At 48.2% G+C, this 20,196-nt stretch overlaps 1 protein-coding gene across 1 annotated transcript in view; it reads left to right on the top strand.

The window, feature by feature from the left end:
• The window catches only part of STAT1 (signal transducer and activator of transcription 1), a 1,171,385-nt gene that overhangs the window by 846,333 nt on the left and 304,856 nt on the right, over positions 1 to 20,196 (top strand). The window contains exon 12 of the mRNA XM_068244925.1: positions 9,607 to 9,690. Coding sequence (XP_068101026.1) covers positions 9,607 to 9,690 — 84 coding nt within the window. The remainder of the gene's footprint in view (positions 1 to 9,606; positions 9,691 to 20,196) is intronic.

The following is a 20,196-nucleotide window of genomic DNA, read 5'->3' as shown; positions in this document are numbered from 1 at the left end:
ATTCCAGATGGCAATCAGATAAAATCCCTGGATCAACACCACTGGGCATTACCTACAGTAGTAATTATAGCCATGGATGTCTTTCAATGCAAGGAAAGCATCTAAGCCCCCTTTAAATGCAGGAATAGAATTGGCCATAACTACTTCCTGTGGCAATGCATTCCTCGTCTTATTCACTCTTACTGTAAAGAACACTTTCCTAAATAAATGGCTATAACGTTTTTCCTCCATACGCAGATCATGTCCTCTAGTCCTTTGTGAAGGCCTAGGGACAAAAAGCTCATCTGCAAAGCTTTTTTTATTGCCCTCTGATGTATTTATACATGTTAATTAGATCCCCTCTAAGGCGTCTTTTCTCCCAGTTTATTTAGTTGCTCTCTGCACCTGCTCTAAAACTGCAATATCTTTCCTGTATTGTGGTGCCCAGAACTGACTTCCATATTCCAGATGTGGCCTTACTAGAGAGTTAAACAGGGGCAATGTTATGCTAGCATCTCGAGTTTTTATTTCCCTTTTAATGCATCACAAAATTTTGTTAGCTTTAGCTGCAGCGGCTTGGCATTGAATACGATTATTTAACTTGTTGTCAATGAGTACTCCTAAGTCCTTCTCCTAGTTTGATGTCCCCACCTGTATCCCGTTTATTTTGTATGGTGCTAGACCATTGGTATGACCAAAATGCATGACTTTACATTTTTCAACATTGAATTTCATCTGCCATTTATGTGCCCATATAGCCATCCTATCCAGATCCTGTTGCAATATGTCACTATCTTCCTGAGAGTTGATGATTCTGCACAATTTTGTATCATCTGCAAACATAGCAACATTTCTTTCTACTGCATCTACTAGATCATTAATAAATAAATTTAAGAGCACTGGACCCATTACTGACCCCTGTGGGACCCCACTGCTAACAGTCAGCCATTTGAATATGATCCATTGACCACAACTCTTTGTTTTCTGTCCATTAGCCAGTTCCCTATTCATGCACACAGACTCTTCCCCAGTCCTTGCGTCCTCAACTTTTGCACCAGACTTTTGTGGGGAACAGTGTCGAATGCCTTTGCAAAGTCCAAGTATATCACATCTACAGCATTCCCAAAATCCACATTAGTGTCCACTACTTCATAAAAGCTGAGCATGTTAGTCAAACAGGACCTGTCTTAGTAAACCCATGCTGATGCTGAGAAATAAGATTATTTTCTACTGTGAAGTCTTGTATAGTATCTCTTAGTAACCCCTCGAATAGTTTGCACACAACTGATGTTAAAGAGACTCTGTAACAACATTTTCAGACTTATTTCTTCTATCCTATAAGTTCCTATACCTGTTCTAATGTGGTCTGGATTACTGAAGCCTTTTCTAGTTGCACAGTGGCTGTATTATCTCTGTTATATAATCTAATCTTCTTTCCTCTGATGGCTTTGTCTGGCTCAGGCACTCAGGCTGGAATGTGCAGCTCTGCTTGTGGTAGGATAGAAGCTATACACACCCTCTCCAGGCCCCCTGCAGGCTCTGTATGAGTCACAGAGTAAGCTCCTCTCAGCCTATCACATGCCATGTCTTTTGTTTGTAAACACTGCCTAAAGCCTCGTACACACGCTGTACTATCAGGAATCAGGAATCATTTATTTTGCCAAGCATGACTGGGTCATGCCCGGAATTGGGTTTGGCACAGTACATATAGCTCAAGAGAGACAAAGGTAGGTAGCAGAACAGAGTTAACACTACACTTATGCACACAGGAAAGCAATTACATTCACATTATATTGCACTTGACATTTGTGTTACACGCTAGAGCACTTATACACAGAGGAAAGCAATTACATTCACATTGTATTGCACTTGACATTTGTGTTACATTCTAGAGCAGCATCTAACACCCATTACAGTACTCATGGAAGGCCTATCATCACTCTTTATCAGTTTTTGTGTGCTGATGGGAGTATGTGGAGGAAATTAAGGAGGCTGACGGCCGCGGGAAAGAAAGAGTTACTGTGTCTGGCCGGCCTTGTGGAGATGGCCCGAAGTCTCCGTCCTAGTGGGAGCTGACAGAAGTAGCGGTGGCCCGGGTGAGCAGGATCGTTAGCGATTTTCAGCGCCCTTGATCTCAACCTTCTCTTGTGTAGGAGGTCAAGTAAGGGGAGAGGTCTTCCAATGATCCTCTCCGCTGCCCTGATGACCCTCTGAAGTGTGAGCCTGTCGCTGGCGGTTGCGCCGGTGTACCAGACCAGGATGGAAGAGCAGACGATCGATTCGATGGTGGCGGAGTAGAAGCTGGTCAAGATCTCCGGGGCCATGCCGAACTTCCTTAGCTGACGAAGGAAGTAGAGTCTCTGCTGGGCTTTTCTTTGGATGGCAGTGATGTTAGGCCTCCAGCTGAGGTCGCTGGAGATGGTAGTGCCCAGGAGACGGGCGCAAGGCACTTTAGCCACCTCCGTACCATCAATGTGAATTGGTGGTGGGGTGGGAGTGGACTTCCTGAAGTCAATGATTAGCTCGACAGTTTTTGCAGTGTTTAGCACCAGCTTGTTCTCCTTGCACCATTGGGAGATTCTTTCCACCTGCTGACAGTACTCCTGGATGTTGTCCTTGGTGACAAGACCGACAATGGTGGTGTCGTCGGCGAACTTGATGACCTTGACTGAGTCTGCTTTGGATCTGCAATTGTTTGTATAGAGGGAGAATAGCAGTGGAAACAAGACGCAGCCTTGGGGGGCACCTGTGTTCGTGGTCATGGTTTGTGAGTGGATGTCACCCAGCCTGACAGTTTGGGTCCTGTTGGAGAGGAAGTCTGTGATCCAGCGGCGTAGGCTTAAGTGCACACCAAATGTGGCCAGTTGTTCTTGTAGGATGCGTGGACAGATAGTGTTAAATGCCGAGCTAAAGTCCAGGAGTAGTATTCTGGCATACGTGTCTGGTCTGTCAAGATGGTCATAAATGAACTCCAGGCATATGTTTATAGCGTCGTCAGTGGACCTGTTTGCCCTATACGCAAACTGATGGGGGTCTAGAAGGGGCAAACTTGAGATCTTGAGGTTGGATAGGACCACTCGCTCTAGAGTTTTCATTATGAGGAAAGTAAGGGCCTTAAGTTGTTCATGTCAGAGACTCCCTGTTTCTTAGGGACAGGAATGATGGTCGACCTCTTGAAGCATCTGGGGACTCTTCCTTCACTTAGTGATTTGGCGAAGATGGCGGAGAGGATGGGAGCGAGTTGCCTGGAGCAGGTTTTCAAGCAGGTTGGAGACACGCCGTCCGGTCCAGGCGCTTTCCTGGTGTTTAACCTTGACAAGAGTAGCAGGACATCAGCTTCGCTCACTACTAGAGGAGGAGCTTGACTTGTGATGTTTTCCTCGAGGTGAGGGGGGGGATCAGGCGGTTCCAGATGGACCATTGGTTCTTCCTGCCTCTCAAACCTGCAGTAGAACTTGCCGAGTTTTTCGGCTAGCTCCGGACTGGGAGGTGTTTGTTGTGGGAGGGGGCTTGTAGTTGGTGGCAGCCCTAAGACCCTTCCACACAGCTCGAATGTCATTTGAGCGCAGGTTTTGTTCCATCCTCTCAGCATAGTCCCTTTTGGCAGCCCTCAGTTCTTGATTAAGGTCGTTCCTCACCTTCCTGTAGTCCTCCTGGTTGCCGGTCTTATGTGCAATTTCCTTCCGCCTCCGCAGTTGCCGTAGATTGTTAGTGAACCATGGCTTGTTGTTCGGGTAGACCTTGAAGACTTTGGTTGGTACGCAAGAGTCCTCACAGAAGTTGATGTTTGAGGCAACATTGTCTGCCCACTCGTCTATGTTTGGTGCTTCCAGGGACTCCCAGTCAGTGCAATCAAAACAGGCTTGGAGTTGGAGCTTGGCCTCGTCCGACCATACTTTGGTGGATTTAAGAGTCGGTTTAGCAGATTCCAGGTGTCTCTTGTAGATGGGGATCAAGTGGATGACACAGTGGTCAGAGGAGCCAAGAGCTGCCCCTGGGGCCGCCTTGTAGGCATCCCTCAGTGCTGTGTAGCAGTGGTCGAGAGTGTTCACGTCCCTGGTGGGGCACTCCACGTGCTGGTAGTAGCGTGGCATCTCCTGGCAAAGATTGGCCTTGTTGAAATCGCCCATAATAATGAATAGTGAGTCTGGGAGGGACGTCTCCCACTTTGAGATGGTCTCGCTGAGGTCCAATAAGGCACCTTTGACGTCGGCGTCAGGAGGAATGTACACACCGGCAAGAACATAGGAGTAAAACTCATGTGGCGAGTATGACGGCCTGCAGTCGATGAGTATGAGTTCGAGGTCAGGGGAGCACTTCCTGATGAGTACTGACGTGGTGGTGCACCATGAGGAGCTGATATAGAAGCAGATACCTCCACCTCTTCTCTTCCCAGAGAGGACAGGGTCCCGGTCTGCACGGGTGAGGCTGAAGCCTGGGAGATGTAGAGAGCTCTCAGGGATGTCCTCATGTAACCAAGTTTCCATGAAGCAGAGGACTGGCGTCGTCCTGCTAAGGTCCCTCCTGTCGCAGAGTAGGCTCAGTTCGTCCAGCTTGTTGGGGAGGGAGCGCACATTCGCCAGGAGGACTGAGGGGATAGCTGATCGTAGGCCCTTCCTTTTAAGTCTCTCGCAGGCACCTGCCCGGCAGTCTCTCCGCCTCTGGCCTGCACGAGGGCCAAGGGCTGGATCCAGGACCAGTCTGATGTGATACTAGACCAGCTTGGACAGAAGCCTGGCTACAGGGGGTGAGGGGCCCCATGGTTACCACTGTAAAAGCTGCTCTCTGGTGTATGCGGTGCGTGTGGCATGGGGTGGTGTGCATGGGCCCCGGTCCCCGGTGGGAGGGCTAGAGGTGGTGAGTCGCCTGCGGGGGGTAGTGAGGCATGGCATTGTCTGGGCAACAATAGATCCAACTGGTGGGCCAGGCAGCAGAGCAGAGTTCAGCAAGGGGCAAGCTGGCCAGACTCAGCACAGGATGTCATGGGGCTCTGTGTAGCCAGCGGCTAGCGGTCTTAGGGGTGCACAGCAGGGAGGTGAGGCTGGGAGCAACCGGCAGAAGGTCCAGCAGTGACTGCAGCAAAAGAGTTCAGCCTAAAGGCACGGGCAGCAAGCAGGTTGGGCCCAGGGGGATCAGCACAAGGGCAGGAGCAGAGTTCAGCGTGGGGGGCAAGCTGGCCGGACACAGCACCGGTGTCAGTGGGGCCAGGTGTGGCCAGCATCTACCGGACTCGGGTGCGCACAGGATGGTGGGGCTCGGAGCAGCAGCTGTAGGTTCAGCAGAGTCAGAGTCAGCGGCCAAAGCTCAGCTTGAAGGCACGAGTAGCAAACCAGCAGGCTGGGCCCAGGGGTATCAGCACAAGGGGTGAGAAAGCGGTCACATCATAGGCGCCAAGGATAGTGCGGTCCTTACCCCTTCCATGTTGCAGACTGTGGACGGTGGTTGTGCTGACAGTGGACTTGCTGCGCGGGCTCGCAGTGATGTGGGCACCTCTAGGGGATTTTTTCCTGCCTGCTGCTTGGTGAGCCAGCCGGCTACAGCAGTTGATGCCGGCTAGTGTTAGTACAGTGGAGCCCGCTGCAGAGGCAGGGTGTCTCCCTGGGGAGTTCCGGTGGCCGGTGGAGTTGGGCCTAGGAGGCAGCCGCAGTGTGTGTGTGCACTCCCTCCTCTGCCACGTGGGGGGTCCGCTGACAGCTCCGGTGAGGATGTCGGCACACCATCAGAAGAGGGAGCCAGTGTCTGGCCACTGCAGATGGACGGCGAAGGAAGGCTGCTCCCAGAGGGCAGCGGCGCGGAGTCTTCGGCTGCAGCGGTCGTCCAGAATGGTCCGATGTCTCCTCTGTGCCCGGGGACCCTGAGATCCCCTTCGGGCAGCGGCTCTGGCTGAGGAGGTAGCGTCGGGAGTGCGGAGTGTTGCGGCAGCGGCGGGTGCCGGCTCCAGCTGAGGCAAGTGATGTTCGTTGGAGGGCCGGGAGTGTGGTCCTTCCACATGGTAGTGGCGGCAGGCAGCGGTATCCCCGCAGATCCACGGCGAGCGGGGGCTGCGGGCCTGCAGGTGTGCATCACAGGCACAAGGGACCTGTGATGCACCGAGGCAAAGTGACAAAAGTAGTAAAAGTAACAAAAGAAAGGCTAAAAAAGGACAAAAAGTCAGGAGCTGTGTGCCGAGGCTGCTGGCTCAGCGCCATCTTGATATTGATACAGGGAACGACGGGTCCGTCAGACCCTCCCGCTGGGCGGGCGTTCCAGCGACAGTACAGCGTGCGTACAGTCTGTCTGCAGACTGATAAGGCTGTTTCTGAACGATCCGCTCAGCGGATCGTTCAGAAACAGCCTTATCAGTCTGCCTGACTGTACACACGCTGTACTGTCGCTGGAACGCCCGCCCAGCAGGAGGGTCTGACCGCCCCGTCGTTCCCTGTAGTACAGCGTGTGTACGAGCCTTTAAACTGGCAATTACAAGCCAGGATTGCAGCAGGGAGTGGCAGAAACAGCACAGAGGGGCCCAGGAGAACATAATGAATAGAATGGTATGCTTTTTATTGTAAGAATTTTAGAGTACAGATTCTCTTTAAGCTTACAGGTCTATAATTTCCCGGATCTGATTTTTTTGCCCTTCTTAAATAATGGGAAAACGTGGTCTGTACACCAATCTTCTGGAACTCTGCCAGTTGAAAAGGAGTCACAAAAGATAAGATAAAGGGGTTTATCGATAACTGAACTTAATTCCCTTAGGATCCGAGGATGTATGCCATCCGGGCCAGGTGCCTTGTCTATTTTTTGTTTATTTAGTCTTGCCTTTACTTCTTCCTGCGTTAAGTATTTAATATTACAATTGGAAGATTGAGACTATTCTGCATCTGTAATTTGCAACAGTTCTTTCCCTTGTGAAGACAACAGCAAAGAAAGCATTTAATAACTCTGCCTTACCTTGGTCATCCACCATTGAGTTCCCACCCTCATCCTTTAGGTGTCCTAAACAGTCAACCTTTCTTTTTTTAGAGTTGATGTACTTGTAAAACTTTTTTGGGTTAGATTTGATATCCCTAGCAATTTGATTTTCAGCTTCAAACTTTGCCAGCCTAATTTCTTTTTCTAATAAAACACTAACCGAATAGAATGCAATACCAGGGAAATTGATTGCCAAACACTTAAGTCCAGAAGGACATAGCCCTATAGGTACAATAAAAAGCTTGTATCTTTATTTGTGTTCAGAGTCAAGGTTAAAAATTAGTCCACAGTTGTGGATGCTCACTTGTGAAGGTATCAAATGATACACCTAACCTGATTATGGGGGTCGTTGCTTGATAGGCAGATGCCTTCACAATAAATCGGTGTAAAGGTGGGATGGTGATGCGCTCCCTAGCTGATAGAGAGTACTTCAGGTTGGTGCGCTCACCTATGGTCTAATCCCTTTTTGTAACAACTGTATATATGTATAGCGCACTTTCTGATGAAGCCTTTGGGTGAAATGTTAAAGTCTATGTACAGCACTTTGCACTATATGTAAATATGTGTTAAACCCACCTGTCTTAGACGGTGGTCTAGGAGGGATTAGACCATAGGTGAGCGCACCAACCTGAACTACTCTTTATTAGCTATGAAGCGCTTCACCATCCCACCTTTACACCGATTTATTGTGAAGGCATCTGCCTATCTATGGGATAGCCACACCTGGACTTGGCAATCCACACTACAGCCCAGGGGGATAAGCAACGACCCCCATAGTCTGGTAAGGAGCAGGGCCGTAGCAATAGGGGGTGCAGAGGTAGCGACCGCAATGGGGCCCTTGGGCCAGAGGGGCCCCGATTGGCCCTCCCTTAACTATAGTATTAGCTCTCTATTGGTCCTGTGCTCATAGTGGTAATCATTAACAAACTTTTCCCCATCCCCTTCTTGCACCTCTGACACTGTAGTTGCTATTGGCAGGTTTTGGTGCACCGTATCAATTATTATGTATAGAGTGATTGGGGGGCCCCACTGTAAAACTTGCATCGGGGCCCACAGCTCCTTAGCTATGCCACTGGTTAGGAGTATCCTTTGATACCTTCACAAGTGAACATCCACAACTGTGGACCCTAATTTTTAACCTTGACTCTGAACACAAACAAAGTTACAAGCTTTTTATTGTACCTATAGGGCTATGTCCTTCTGGACTTAAGTGTTTGGTCATTTCTTTTTTACAACTTTTATTGCACTCCCTATAATTGCTCAATGCAGCCTCAGTCCCCTCCTGTTTTAGGTCCTTATAGGCATTCTTTTTCCACTTCATTTTATTTCTAACCTTTCTATTCATCCATAGAGGCTTTTTTTATTCCTAGATATTTTGTTTCCATATGGGATATATTTACTACAATATTGATTGAGAATAATTTTAAAAGCTTGCCATTTCCCTTCAGTGTCCTTCCCTTGTAGTACATTATCCGAGTTCACCAAACGTAGTGCCTGCCTGGGTTTACTGAACTTTGCTTTTCTGATATTCATAGTTTTAGTTGTCTAGCTGCCCCACAACTTATCAGTCACCAGATCAAATGTTAGGCCTCTTTCACACAGGCAGTAAAGTCACCACCTGTCAGCTGCTCTCCTGTATCAGCTAGACGGTTGTTAGTGCTCGTTATCAGAGCCAGATCATTCACAAGGCAACCTAGGCAGTTACCTAGGGCCTGGAGAGAGTCTAGGTGCTTGGTGAATGCTAGCCTCCACTAAATCTTATTTTAAAAAAAGCTGTGTGATCATCAGTGGTGGGCAAAAATTGTTATCTTGCCTAGGACCTAAGGAAACTGCCTAGGTTTGCCTTGTTACCAGAGCTTGCAATTTCCACCTCCGCAAAATCTCCAAAATCTGCCCTTTCTGATTCCAAACACTACCAAGCTTTCCGTTCATGCCCTCATCATCTACTGCCTTAAAGGGGAACTGAAGAGAGAGGTATATGGAGGCTGTCATGTTTATTTCCTTTTAGATAATACCAGTTGCCCTGGCAGCCCTGCTAATCCTCTGCCTCTAATACTATTAGCCATAGCCCCTGAACAAGCATGCAGCAGATCAGGTGTTTCAGTGGTTCAGACTTATAAGTCTGATCTGACAAGACTAGCTGCATGCTTGTTTCTGGTTTTAATCAGATACTACTGCAGAGAAATAGACCAGCAGGGCTGCCAGGCAACTGGTATTAATTAAAAGGAAATAAACAGGACAGCCTCCATATACCTCTCTCTTCAGTTCCCCTTTAACTACTGCAATGCCCTACTGTCTGGCCTCTCCTTTGAGTTTATCTGTCGTGCAGATCGCTAGCTGAGCGGCAGTTTCTCCTCGGGGGCTGGTGTGCACACGCTAAATTATTGGCCGAGACTGTTGGCTGCCTCAGCTGACTTAAATCATGTGTTTGTGTATGTACCTTTAGACACAGTGGCTCTGTGTATAGGCTAGCTAGTGATTATTTGGTTCATTATTGCAATGCGTTTTGAAGGGTAAAGTCATCTTCATCAGGCAAATCATTCGTTTCACCGTTTGTAATCTCTGAGGTACGCTTAATGAAAAAATAATTTTAACTATGAAAAAGTATATCTATCATTAATAACAAAAATCTAATAAATATTTTTAAATATGTATACAATATTTTACTTCACCCAGGGTCCTCTTATTGTCACTGAAGAACTGCACTCCTTGAGTTTTGAAACACAGTTTTGCCAACCTGGGATAGTGGTGGAATTGGAGGTAAGAGGCTATTGAAGCTACAAATATGGATTTGATTTCCTATTTTCGTTATTTTGCTAGTATTTTAAAATTTACATATTTACAGTGGTTTGCAAAAGTATTCAGCCCCCTTGAAGTTTTCCACATTTTGTCATATTACTGCCACAAACATGAATGAATTTTATTGGAATTCCACGTGAAAGACCAATACAAAGTGGTGTACACGTGAGAAGTGGAATGAAAATCATACATGATTCCAAACATTGTTTACAAATAAATAATTGCAAAGTGGGGTGTGTGTAATTATTCAGTCCCCTTTGGTCTGGGTGCAGTCAGTTGCCCATACACATTGCCTTATGAGTGCTAATGACTAAATAGAGTGCACCTGTGTGTAATCTAATGTCATTACAAATACAGCTGCTCTGTGACAGCTTCAGAGGTTGTCTAAGAGAATATTGGGAGCAACAACACCATGAAGTCCAAAGAACACACCAGACAGGTCAGGGATAAAGTTATTAAGAAATTTACAAAAAGATTTCCAAAGCCTTGAACATCCCACGGAGCACTGTTCAAGTGATCATTCAGAAAGGGAAGGAGTATGGCACAACTGTAAACCTACCAAGACAAGGCTGTCCATCTAAACTCACAGGCTGAACAAGGAGAGCGCTGATCAGAAATGCAGTCAAGAGGCCCATGGTGACTCTGGACAAGCTGCAGAGATCTACAGCTCAGGTGGGGGGAATCTGTCCATAGGACAACTATTAGTCGTGCACTGCACAAAGTTGGTTAATGGAAGAGTGGCAAAGTTAATGGAAGAGTGGCAAAAAGAAAGCCATTGTTAACAGAAAAGCATAAGAAAAAAGTTTGCAGTTTGCCACAAGACATGTGGGGGACACAGCAAACATGTGGAAGAAGCTGCTCTGGTCAGATGAGACCAAAATGGAACTTTTTGGCCATAATGCAAAACGCTATGTGTGGCAGAAAACTAACACTGCACACACACCATCCCCACTGTCAAATATGGTGGTGGCAGCATCATGCTCTGTGGGTGCTTCTCTTCAGCAGTGACAGGGAAGCTGGTCAGATTTGATGGGAAGATGGATGGAGCCAAATACAGGGCAATCTTGGAAGAAAACCTCTTGAAGTCTGCAAAAGACTTGAGACTGGGGCGGAGGTTCACCTTCCAGCAGGACAACAACTCTAAACATAAGGCCAGGGCAACAATGGAATGATTTTAACACAAAACATATCCATGTGTTAGAATATTGACTTAGGGGGCTGAATAATTACGCACACCCCACTTTGCAGTTTTTTTTTGTTTTTTTTAATGTTTGGAATCATGTATGATTTTCGTTCCACTTCTCACGTGTACACCAATTTGTATTGGTCTTTCACGTGGAATTCCAATAAAATTGATTCATGTTTGTGGCAGTAATATGACAAAATGTGGAAAACTTCAAGGGGGCAGAATACTTTTGCAAAAAGCTTCATGTAAGAATTTAACACAAAATGTTTTGTACTTGGACGCTCATTCAATAATCATGTATATTTCAATTACACCTGATATTTCACCAAAATATTTAAGGTGGAATTTGAATGTTTACCATAACCATCATCTTGTGTAGTCTGTTTCATGCTAAAGTTGATGACACACAAGCACTGGCGGAGTTACACATGGACACTGTGAAAAATAGATAATTAAAAGGAATCGGAGGTGAAGGGAATATGGAGCAGGGGCGAACTGACAACTCATGGGGCCCCCAGGCAATAGAAGATTATGGGGGCCCGTACCAATGTTGCCAGTTTTTCACATTATTTTTTACTGGCAAAGATGTAAAAATTTACTGACAAAGGATATTTTTTACTGGCCAAGATATAAAAATTTACTGACAAAGGATATTTTGTACTGAGAAAGCCCCCTGCGCCGGACGCAGCGCGGTGCGCTGAAAAATGGGTGTGGTCACGCGACAGAATGTGAGCATGGTCATGGGTGAGGCCAAATATATCTGATCTTAGCAGTGGTGTGAAAGCTCTGCCTGGGAAATTTGAGCTCTGCCATAGTGTTTCCCCCCAAAATACATGTAATCTGACAGCATTTCACCAAATATACACGTAATCTGGCAGAAGGTTCTCCAAAATACAGATAATATGGCAGTGGTTCCCCCAAAATAGACGTAATCTGGCAGCAGAGATTCCCCCAACATACACAAAATCTGGCAGTAGTTCCCTAAAATACACATGATCTGGAAACGAATCACCCAAAATATATGTAATCTGGCAGCAGTGGTCCCCCTAAAATACACATAATCTGGAAGCAGCGGTTCCCCCAACATACACGATCTGGCAGCAGTTCCGAACCAGGGTCCCACAACATACACATAATCTGGCAGTTGTTCCCCAAAATACACTTAATCTGGCAGCAGCGGTTCCCCAAAAATAGGTGCCCCCAGTATGGGTAACCAGGTCTATAGGTATCCCCAGTGGAAGTAACCAGGTCTATAGGTGTTCCCAGTATAGGTAGACAGGTCTATAGGTGTCCCCAGTATAGATAGCCAGGTCTATAGGTGTCTGTGAGCAGGAGGGGTGGCACTGGCAGCGCAGTGAAGTGGGAGCAGCGTGCAGAGCGGCGGGGAAGGAGGACCGTCTCCCTCCCCTTACTCACTTTCCCCTCTGTCAGGAACCGGCCCGCGGCACGCCTGCGTATATGGTTCCCGACTGCGGGTTTGACCAGATCAAGCGGGGGACAGCCTTATTCAAGCAACAAACAAGGCTGTGACCCCTAAAAAGCTTCTTACTGCCACCACTAGCGGTTGCTAGACACGTCAACTCAGCTGTCGAGTGCTCAGCACGCAATCTGCGTTTTCGTATTCGGGTCAGCTTTGTGCTTAGGCCGAATACGGGAACGCCACGCACCCACACACACAGTACAGTTGTACAGTAACACAGCACAATCAGGCACTGATTTGTAATGCAAGTTACACTGTCGTGCAGCAAAACCAGTAACAGTCGTTCCGAACGATACTGTTAGCCACTCCCACTCTGCTGTCGAGTGCAGAAGTGCCCCATACACACAATGCAATTACAATTTCATATGGTAGTATTGCTCAAGCATACAATTAGGCATGGACTTATACACAGTTACACTGCAGTCTCCTCTAGGCTATGAGTGTTAGTTTAGTACAGCAGAAGTCTAGCTTATAATAATTTAATATTCCAGGAAAAAAGTGGAACAATGCAGAACAGAGTATATCCAAAATATTACAAAAAACAAAATAAAAAGTTACAAAATTAAGAGTTTACAAAAATACACACAAGTGATTTGCTTACCAAAATAACAGGGATCAAGATAGACAAATCTTGGACTTGGGTTCTGTGGACGGACACCGTTCTGATTGGATCAGGAGCCAACTTAGCTTAGACCGGGAGTCCGGCTCCAGCTACCGACAGGAGTAGACTGATTTTAGGTATCTGTCCCCTGCTTTTTATAATGGAATATTTGCCTTGAGGCTGTAAGCCTGTTTGGACGGGGGGAACTAGATTTAACTACATCCTCAGACATAATTTGATTCCCAGAGATCTAACATCCACATGTGAAAAGTGTATTATAGCACACACACAACAAAAGACTTCCTTAACATCCAATTTCCCCAGGTTAAAGTGTATTTTAGTACATACATGAAAAGACTTCCCTAGTCCAAGTTACAGGTGACAAACACATTGTTGACAGTATTGGCCTGAATAGCCATCTCCTAATTAGAGGCTAGGTAGACAGTCCCTAATTGCAGAGATTTCTCATCTCCCAGTTAGGAGCAGACAATGGCCATTGAATGCAGGGTCAATTTACATGATATAACGAACTCCAGGCAGCTGCCAGCCTCCCAATCCATATGATACAGTAGTTCACAGCAGACATAAAAATGGGAAAATGAAAATATATTACTGTATTATCCTTAAAGAGAACCCGAGGTGGGTTTGAAGAATGTTATCTGCATACAGAGGCTGGATCTGCCTATACAGCCCAGCCTCTGTTGCTATCCCAAACCCCCCTAAGGTCCCCCTGCACTTGCAACCCCTCATAAATCACAGCCACGCTGCTGACAAACAGCTTGTCAGAGCTGGCTGTGTTTATCTCTATAGTGTCAGTCTGCTGCTCTCCCCGCCTCCTGCAGAATTTTGGTCCCCGCCTGCATCCCTTCCCTCCCTGCTAATTGGAGGGAAGGGATGGGGGCAAGGACCGGAGCTATGCAGGAGGCGGGGGAGCAGCCGAGACTGACACTACAGAAGTAAACACAGCCTCACAGCACGGCTGTGATTTATGGGGGATTGCAGAGTGCAGGGGGACCTTAGGGGGGTTTGGGATTGCAACAGAGGCTGGGCTGTATAGGCAGATCCAGCCTCTGTATGCAGATAACATTCTTTAAACACACCTCGGGTTCTCTTTAAGAGCATCAGCACCCCAATATATCACCACACCTCTGCCGTTACCTTGGTGCAAGGCAGATGATCTTCCCAGATCATCCTGCCTGCACCTACACTGTTGGTTCTGCTTGACGGGACAGCCCGTCCGCATTCCCATGATTGCTCCCCTTCCGATGTTGAATAGTGAAGCTATATTGTTGGAGAACTAAGCTCCATCTCAGCAATTTGCCATTGTCACCAGAAACCCGATGTAAAAAACTAAGAGGGTTGTGGTCGGTTACGACTGTGAATACGCGACCATAGAGATAGTGCTGCAGCTTTTGTAGGGCCCATACAATTGCCAAGCACTCCTTCTCTATGGTGGCGTCAGCTACCTCCCGGGGTAGCAGCTTCCGACTTAAGTACAGAATCGGATGTTCTTCCCCAGTTTGGTTTACCTGGCTTAACACAGCACCTAGGCCAAAGGCTGAGGCGTCCGTCTGGACCACAAACCGTCGGCTGAAGTCTGGCGCTTGCAACACGGGAGGGCTGGCTAGGGCCCTCTTCAGAGCTGTGAATGACTTCAGAGCTGCTTGTATCTGTATAGACAAGGGGTGGGGGAAATAGGAGGAGAGAGAGGAGAGCGCACTCAGAAGGGTAGCAGTTGTCCCTGGCAAGCCTGCCGGGGAATGATCTCACCTTTAGGACTGACTGACTAGCCCATATGGGTCTGTCAGCAGTCTAGCGTTGTCCCTCTCTATGCCGGGGACGCAGGCAGCAGTGGTGCTTTCAAACAGGATCGGTCACATCAGCTGATCTCCATAGATGGCCGCTCACTGGGTCTTGCTGGATGAAAAGCCTGGAGGCTATGTGTGCAAGTTTGTTAGCTGCACTCTGAACTCCCACTATGTGTGGGGATAGAGTGTGCTGCTGAAGGTTCCTGGAAGGTGCAGTGCGTGCAGAAAGAATACACGGCAAAGTCCGTGTTTGGTTGAAAAAATAAGAAAATGTTTATTACGCAACGCGTTTCTGGAGAGAAGCTTTCTCCTTTCTTCAGGCGAAAAACATTTGTACAAGTGTTCAGTACATTTAAATACAATAAGACAGACTGTGATTGGTTAACAAAGTTGGCAGCAAAGCACCCAAACAAAAAAACACAAACGGCAAAAACAACCACCGGGACCACCATGGACACTCCGTGGTTGGACCAACGAAAGCAACACCAATGGCAATCATGAACGCACAATGGGAAAAAAACAACAAATAAAGTTGTTATTTGTTGTTTTTTTCCCATTGTTTTTTTGTTTGGGTGCTTTGCTGCCAACTGGAGAACCTGTGTGCTTATTGCACCTTAACAATCTGATCAATATATTTGTATATCCTTTATAGACTGCAATGAAGCCAGTTATGGTGTTTTTAATTAATTTCTTACATTTTATCACATTTTTGATATATATATGTATAAAACAATTCCCATCCATTATTTATCAATACCTTTTAACTTCAGTATTTTTATTTTTTAACTTGATTTTATCATAGTTAAACTTGGACTTTTTTCCCTCCAAGACTGCAAAGGATTTTGGGATTTGTATTTGCATACCCACATGCATTGGCCAGCTTGTTACCTTTGTTAACCAATCACAGTCTGTCTTATTGTATTTAAATGTACTGAACACTTGTACAAATGTTTTTCGCCTGAAGAAAGGAGAAAGCTTCTCTCCAGAAACGCGTTGCGTAATAAACATTTTCTTATTTTTTCAACCAAACACGGACTTTGCCGTGTATTCTTTGTGCACGCACTGCACCTTCCAGGAACCTTCAGCAGCACACTCTATCCCCACACATAGTGGGAGTTCAGAGTGCAGCTAACAAACTTGCACACATAGCCTCCAGGCTTTTCATCCAGCAAGACCCAGTGAGCGGCCATCTATGGAGATCAGCTGATGTGACCGATCCTGTTTTAAAGCACCACTGCTGCCTGCGTCCCCGGCATAGAGAGGGACAACGCTAGACTGCTGACAGACCCATATGGGCTAGTCAGTCAGTCCTAAAGGTGAGATCATTTCCCGGCAGGCTTGCCAGGGACAACTGCTACCCTTCTGAGTGCGCTCTCCTCTCTCTCCTCCCATTCCCCCCACCCCTTGTCTATACAGATACTTGCACCACTATCCAGTGGCTTCCAGAGAGCGGCACCACCACCATTTTCATCTTCAGCCTACACACTGTACAACACCACTACAGGACGCTCCCCTGTATATACAGGAGTCTTCTATATATACACTGCCCAGTGTATATGGGACACTACCTACTGCAAACTTCAGAGCTGCTTGGGCAGCTTCTTTTTTGTGAGGTCTGTCAATGGCTTGGAGAGGGCACTGTAGTTGAGGGCAAACTTTCTATAGTACCCAGCAGTCCCTAAGAAGGACTGAATCTGCTTCTTCGTTTGGGGGGTGGGCCAGGACACAATGGCATCTACCTTCCCAGTATCTGGACGAAGCTCCCCCCCCCCCCCCCACCACATGTCCCAGGTACTGTACCTGTTTCATACCTATCTGACACTTGCTAGGCTTGACTGTTAGTCCTGCTGCAGTGATGCGCCCCAAAACCTGTGACAGCTGCACTAAGTGGTCATTCCAGTTGGCGCTAAACACGGCGATGTCATCCAGGTAGGCGACAGCGCAGTGTTCCAAACCTTCCAGGAGACCATTTACAACCCTTTGGAAGGTGGCCGGGGCGTTTTTCATTCCAAAAGGCATTACATTAAATTCAAATAGACCTGAGGGGGTGATAAAGGCAGACCTCTCCCGTGCCTCAGCTGTTAGAGGAACCTGCCAGTATCCCCGACTCAAATCCACGATTGTTAGATATTGCGCGCCAGCTAGCTTATCCAACAATTGGTCGACCCTCTGCATTGGGTAAGCATCTGACGCAGTTATCAAATTTAGTTTCCAATAATCTACACAGAACCGAGTGGTCTGGTCCCGTTTGGGTACTAGCACTACAGGTGATGCCCATGCGCTGTGCGACCGTTGGATCACCCCTAGTGACAGCATTTCCTTAATCTCCTTGCTGATGTGGGCCTGAACCTCAGGGGAGACTCTATAGGCTGACTGTCTAACCGGCTTGTTATTTCCGGTGTCAACATGGTGTACAGCCAGGCTGGTCAGACCAGGGCGGGCTGTAAAGGTACCACGGTAAAGGGTCAGCACATCAGATAGCCCATCCTGCTGCTCTGCTGTCACCTCCGGATTGATCTGCACCTCGGTAACAGAGTCGGTTCCCTGGGTGGAGGCCAGGATGTCAACCAGGGCCTCTGCTTCACCGTCCGGTAGTAAACTGCAGACATCATCATATCATGATGTTCCTTTAACATATTGACATGGTACGTTTTCAGCTGCTTGCCTCGGTCATCCAGCGCGACCACATAGGTCACATCACTAATCTTCCTATGTATGGTATAGGGCCCATCCCAAGCGGCCTGCAGCTTATTCTGTCGCATCGGGTTTAGGACCCATACCTTGTGATCTACCTCATAAACTCTCTCCCTAGCCCCGTGGTCATACCACTGCTTCTGGGTGGCCTGGGCTTGAGTAAGATTCTCTCCCACCAACCCCACCAGGGTGTCCATCTTTTCCCGGAACTTTAGAACGTATTCCACTATGGAGACCCCGGGACCCATATCCTGCCCCTCCCAGACCTCTCGAATGAGATTGAGGGGTCCGCGTACCCTCCTCCCATATAAGAGCTCAAAGGGCGAGAACCCGGTAGATGCCTGGGGCACCTCACGATAAGCAAACAGTAAGTGGGGCAGGTAGCGCTCCCAGTCTCTCCCTTGCGATTCAACAAACACCCTTAGCATCTGTTTCAGAGTGCCATTGAACCGCTCACATAATCCATTTGTCTGGGGGTGGTAAGGGCTGGCCACAGAGCCGGATTAAGGCTAAATGGGGCCCTAAGCAAGGTAACTGATTTGGGCCCCCCATCATGTCTTAATAGAATCAGAAGATGCAGCTGCACAGCAACATGCTGCACACACCGGGGCAGCCGAGCTACTGGTTGCTATGGGCAACAGCCCGCTTTCCTCTGTGGGTGCACAATGCAGGGAATAGCAGCGGCAAAATGCAGAGTGAGAGATGAATGGCTGGGACATTTGCACTCAGGGGCTGGGGCACCCCTGTAAAGAGGGCGCCAGATATCACAGCAGCAGCACTTTCCCCCTGCATCTCCAGCCTGGCAATAGCAGAAAGCTCTGGACACCGCCAAACCGGAAGCCGTTCCCCAGACAGAATTACATAACCACGCCCACCACCAAACAACCGATTTCCTCCCAAACCAGACAGCCACCATGCAGCCTCCATCCCAGTGAATATGATAGTCCAGCAGAGAAGGCAGCCGCAGCAGGGGAGAATGACCGCACCAGATGACTCACATTCACCTATTGCGATCCAAGCAATAGAGGTCCCATCATCTAGAGCCCATCTGTCTCCTCTAGAGTGCCGCCGCTCTGTTACTACTACTATTACTACTTCCTACTTCCTGTCTGATCTGAGAATCAGGAAGTTCAGAGCGAGCGGCTGCACTGTAGGAGAGACAGATGAGTTTCAGATGACGGCAGGGCCGGCCCTAGACGTTTTGCCGCCTGAGGCAAAATTTAAAAAAAATCGCCGCCCCAGAACCCCCCCCCACGCGGGTGTGGGGGGGCCACTGAGCTGGAGGGGTAGCGGGCAGGAAGGGGGTATTGGGACCAGCGGCAGCGTATAGATTAAGAGGCAACGGGCGGGGATCACTCACCTTTTCCGCGTTCCAGCGAGCGCTCCACTGACGTCACTTCCTGCAACGCCGCCCAGTAAGTGGACGGCGTTGCAGGAAGTGAGGTCAGTGGAGCGCTCGCTGGAACGCGGAAAAGGTGAGTGATCCCCGCCCGTTGCCTCTTAATCTATATGCTGCCACTGGTACTTAACTTTTTACAGCTGGAGGGGAGCGCAGATCGGGGGACCCAGACGAGGGAGTGGGGGGTCCGACCACCCTCCCCACCGCTAGGCCCAATACCCTCTTTCTGCTCGCTACTCCTCCAGCTCGGCGGGCGGGTGCCGCCCCCCCCCCCCCATATGTGCCACCTGAGGCAAATGTTTCACCCCGCCTCATGAGCGGGCCGGCCCTGGATGACAGGATCTCTATCGCTTGGATCATGGATAGGTGAGTGAGCGTTTGCCATCTGCTGCTATCATTCTTGCTGCAGCTGTGGTTCTCTGTGGGAAGGGAGGGTGGAGTGGGCAGCGGCAGAGCGCACAGTAGCAGGAGGGGGACCTAAGAGGAGAGTCTGGATCTGAAGACAATCAGCAGCACACAGCATCATTTGACAAGACAAGACAAATAACATTTGTATCCCGCTTTTCTCCTGGCGGACTCAAAGCGCCAGAGCTGCAGCCACTAGGACGCGCCCTATAGGCAGTAGCAGTGTTAGAGAGACTTGCCTAAGGTCTCCTACTGAATAGGTGCTGGCTTACTGAACAGGCAGAGCCGAGATTCGAACCCTGGTCTCCTGTGTCAGAGGCAGAGCCCTTAAAGGGACTCCGAGCAGTGTCTGTGGGTATGCCTTTAAGCATACCCACAACTAATTAATTACATCCTCACACCTACCAGCATGATGTTTGTAATTATATCCCCCTGGGTTCCTTATATTTCATTGCATTGTGCTGAATCGAGCTGCCGACTTTGGAGAAAAGTCGACCTGTGGCTGTGATTTCGATCGCGAAAATAGCAAAAACTAAAAGGCATAGGGCAGCCGTTTATATATCATTGGAAAGAGGAGAAAGAGAGCTTTAAAATGATATGCATCTTTCCATAGTTACTGCACTGCTCAGAGTCCCTTTAACCATTATACCATCCAGCCACCGCTGACAGGATGGCGAGGTCTGGTTTATGTGCTGATGGGGCCCCTTTGACTCTGAATGGGGGGCCCCAAGCAACTGCTTTTGTTGCCTGGTCGGTAATCTGGCCCTGGCTGGCCATGATGTGTTCTACCTGCATTTGCTTACAGAGGCATTCCATTAGGCGCGACATGAATTGCGGGCCGTGATCGGTGAGCATTTCACGGGGAAAACCGACCCGTGAGAAAATGCGCACCAA

This window comes from Hyperolius riggenbachi, chromosome 7 (genome assembly GCF_040937935.1).
Source record: "Hyperolius riggenbachi isolate aHypRig1 chromosome 7, aHypRig1.pri, whole genome shotgun sequence".
NCBI classification, from domain to species: Eukaryota; Metazoa; Chordata; class Amphibia; order Anura; family Hyperoliidae; genus Hyperolius; species Hyperolius riggenbachi.
Note: the sequence above shows the minus strand (reverse complement) of the source record. Positions and strands in the feature narration are given on the sequence as shown.